Source organism: Wasmannia auropunctata, unplaced genomic scaffold (genome assembly GCF_000956235.1).
Source record: "Wasmannia auropunctata unplaced genomic scaffold, wasmannia.A_1.0 LD335479.1, whole genome shotgun sequence".
Taxonomy (NCBI): Eukaryota; Metazoa; Arthropoda; class Insecta; order Hymenoptera; family Formicidae; genus Wasmannia; species Wasmannia auropunctata.
In genome coordinates, this window is record NW_012027411.1 from 16,319 (window position 1) to 18,898 (window position 2,580).

General features: G+C 26.9%; 1 protein-coding gene across 1 annotated transcript in view; it reads right to left on the bottom strand.

Annotated features, from left to right (window-relative positions):
- Positions 1–2,333, bottom strand: part of LOC105456911 (fatty acyl-CoA reductase 1-like) — a 17,474-nt gene extending 15,141 nt beyond the window's left edge. Inside the window, exons 1-2 of the mRNA XM_011701276.1 lie at positions 2,172–2,333; positions 1,241–1,469 (exon numbers count right to left, since the gene is read on the bottom strand). Of these exons, the coding sequence (XP_011699578.1) occupies positions 1,241–1,465 (225 nt within the window). The 5' untranslated portion in view covers positions 1,466–1,469; positions 2,172–2,333. The remainder of the gene's footprint in view (positions 1–1,240; positions 1,470–2,171) is intronic.
- Positions 2,334–2,580: the final 247 nt, after the last annotated feature.

The window sequence follows — 2,580 nt, forward strand, 5'->3', positions numbered from 1 at the left end:
TTAATGTTTTTTCAGTTTCCATTTCTATTTCATTTCCATTTCTAAAAAAGACGTATTAAATCGATATTCAAAACTAACGAAATTTATTGTTGTCGTTTTTTCGCAATGCTAATTGATTCTCTCGCTGCGCTTACTTCGTTAAATGACTGTCATTGCATCTTTTGACAGTTGTGTGTCTTGAGGTTGATTGAATTAATAGTAAATTACAGTAAAAGCTAAAAAATGTCAAATAGTACGAGTATGTCTGTAATGCTAGTTTTTGTAGAAAACTGAACAATTTTTAGACGATAATTTGTACTCTTATATTATGATAAGCGCCATTTTGTTACAATTACGAATTTTTTAAATGGGCTGCTATAAAGATTAGATTTATCTATTATTATCTATTATTTATCTATATCTTTTTAAAATCTATTGCGTTTCTGTCTCTCCGATGAATTATGCAGATATACAGTAGGATACATACTGAAAACTATTACAGCAGCTAACACGCCTGATGCCAACGGCAATATTTCTTTTATTTTCCAATATTTTTAAACAATTATACATGTTATTAAAATATTAATAAAATATTAGTACAAATCCCGCTTTGATATTTTTAATACGTTCAGGGAAATAAAATCATTAATATAAACTATTTTTGTGTCTCTAGATGTATATAATCTCTTAGAACATTGTAAAAAATATTTTGCGAGAAATATCAGCCAGAGTTTAAATTTACATTCGTAATAATCGTCTTTTCAATTTGACTTTGAGGCTTGTAATGGTATCACAATAACTAATAAATAATTTAAAAAAATTATTTTTTTACGCAAAAATGTTATTAAGCACCAAAATTTATCTTGACTGAAGATTTATATTATTTATATTTAAAGCTTATCTTTATCGTTAGTTGTAAAATAGAAAAGAACATTAAAATTTATGAAAATGTTTTTGTTGTAATAATTACAAAAATTTCCACATTTTTAATACATTTATAACAGAAGAATAACGGTTTAAAGTCAACCACAACAGTATTTTACTTTAAATGTGCATTTTTCCGAATATTTTATTAATTTATTATACTATACTCTTTTAAAAGTTTTAATTTCAAAAATAATTTCTCTTAATAATAATGTTGTGATAATATCTTTTAAAAAAATTTTACATTTAAATAAGATACATTAAGGCAAAACATTTTAAAGATCACAAAAATCTCAAAAAGAAATAAATTTAAAAAAAATTATTATATTTAGCTTACCGGCAACTTTAATATTTTTTCAAGTCTTTCATTAATAGATAATCCTTTTTTCGGCCGCATCAACAGAAATATTTCACGAACATCAGGGCAAGATCGCAATACCTTTTCGATAAGCACTTTACCCAGAAATCCTGTCGCACCTGTCAAAAATATACTTTGTCCAGTGTAAAACGCAGGGATTGACTTGGCTGGATCAATGGTCATCTCAGGGGTCATCTTGTTCATTAGTCTTAAATCAAATCCAACATAAACAATAAAACAATGTGTTTTGATAACATAGATATTGAAACACTCGCGCGGAATGATTGTCACTTTTGCTATGTCGATAGAAAAATTTGTTTTAATCGAATAAATAATTTGAATGCTTATACCTATAAAGTTCAACTTTACAATGCAGAAATTAAATTGTTATCGTGTAATATCCGTTAGCTAATGAAATCTACATACATAATAACTAAGCTTTAACAAAGCGGAAATGATTATTCTACAGTTTAAAATTAAAAGAGTAAGGATATAATACATGCAAAAAATATATACATCTGCTTATAATACGACAAAAATAAAGACATAATATCATGAGGCACGGTAGCTAGTGGCTTAGTGTCAAGTGTATTTATGTATTTTACATTACATTATATTTGTACTGCGTTGTTACTTTATCAGAAGATAAAGATAAAAATTTCCCGTAGTTTTTAGTTTAATGAATTCGATTTCATTTATCTAATTGTTCTAACATCTCACAGTTTTGAGAAATTTGCGGTTAAAATTGCAAAAATGTTATTTTAATTATTAATTATATTATAATTAATAGAGATATATAATACATATATTAACACTATATATATAATATATAAATATATAACACTATACATCATATACAAGTGTCATAAAAAAATATGAAATTTAGAAAATGAGATTTAAGTAAGTATACTTGTATAGAGATATAGATTCGCGTATTGCGAATAAACTGTGTGGATTCACGGATTCGCCAGAGACAATTAAAATTAACCGAACGTTATGGAGGAAAAATGAACTAGAGATTCTTTAAAGAGTTAACTAAAAACGAGTTAATCGTATAAGAATTTATTCGAGACTGACTCGTGAGAATTTTTCTGCGATGTACATCGAAATGAGAAGTTGTCGGTGTAAGCGTGAGAAGGGAAAATTATGCCTCATGTTTATTTTAATTAGAGACAGTTTATTGGCAGCAGAAAAACAAAGCGGAAATGAATGTCAAGGAATGTCAAGGTTTCGGCAACCGACACGAAAATGACTCACGAAAAGACTCAAAAAGACTCGAATAAAACACATATTAAGTGTTGAACTAAATTGTAATAAGA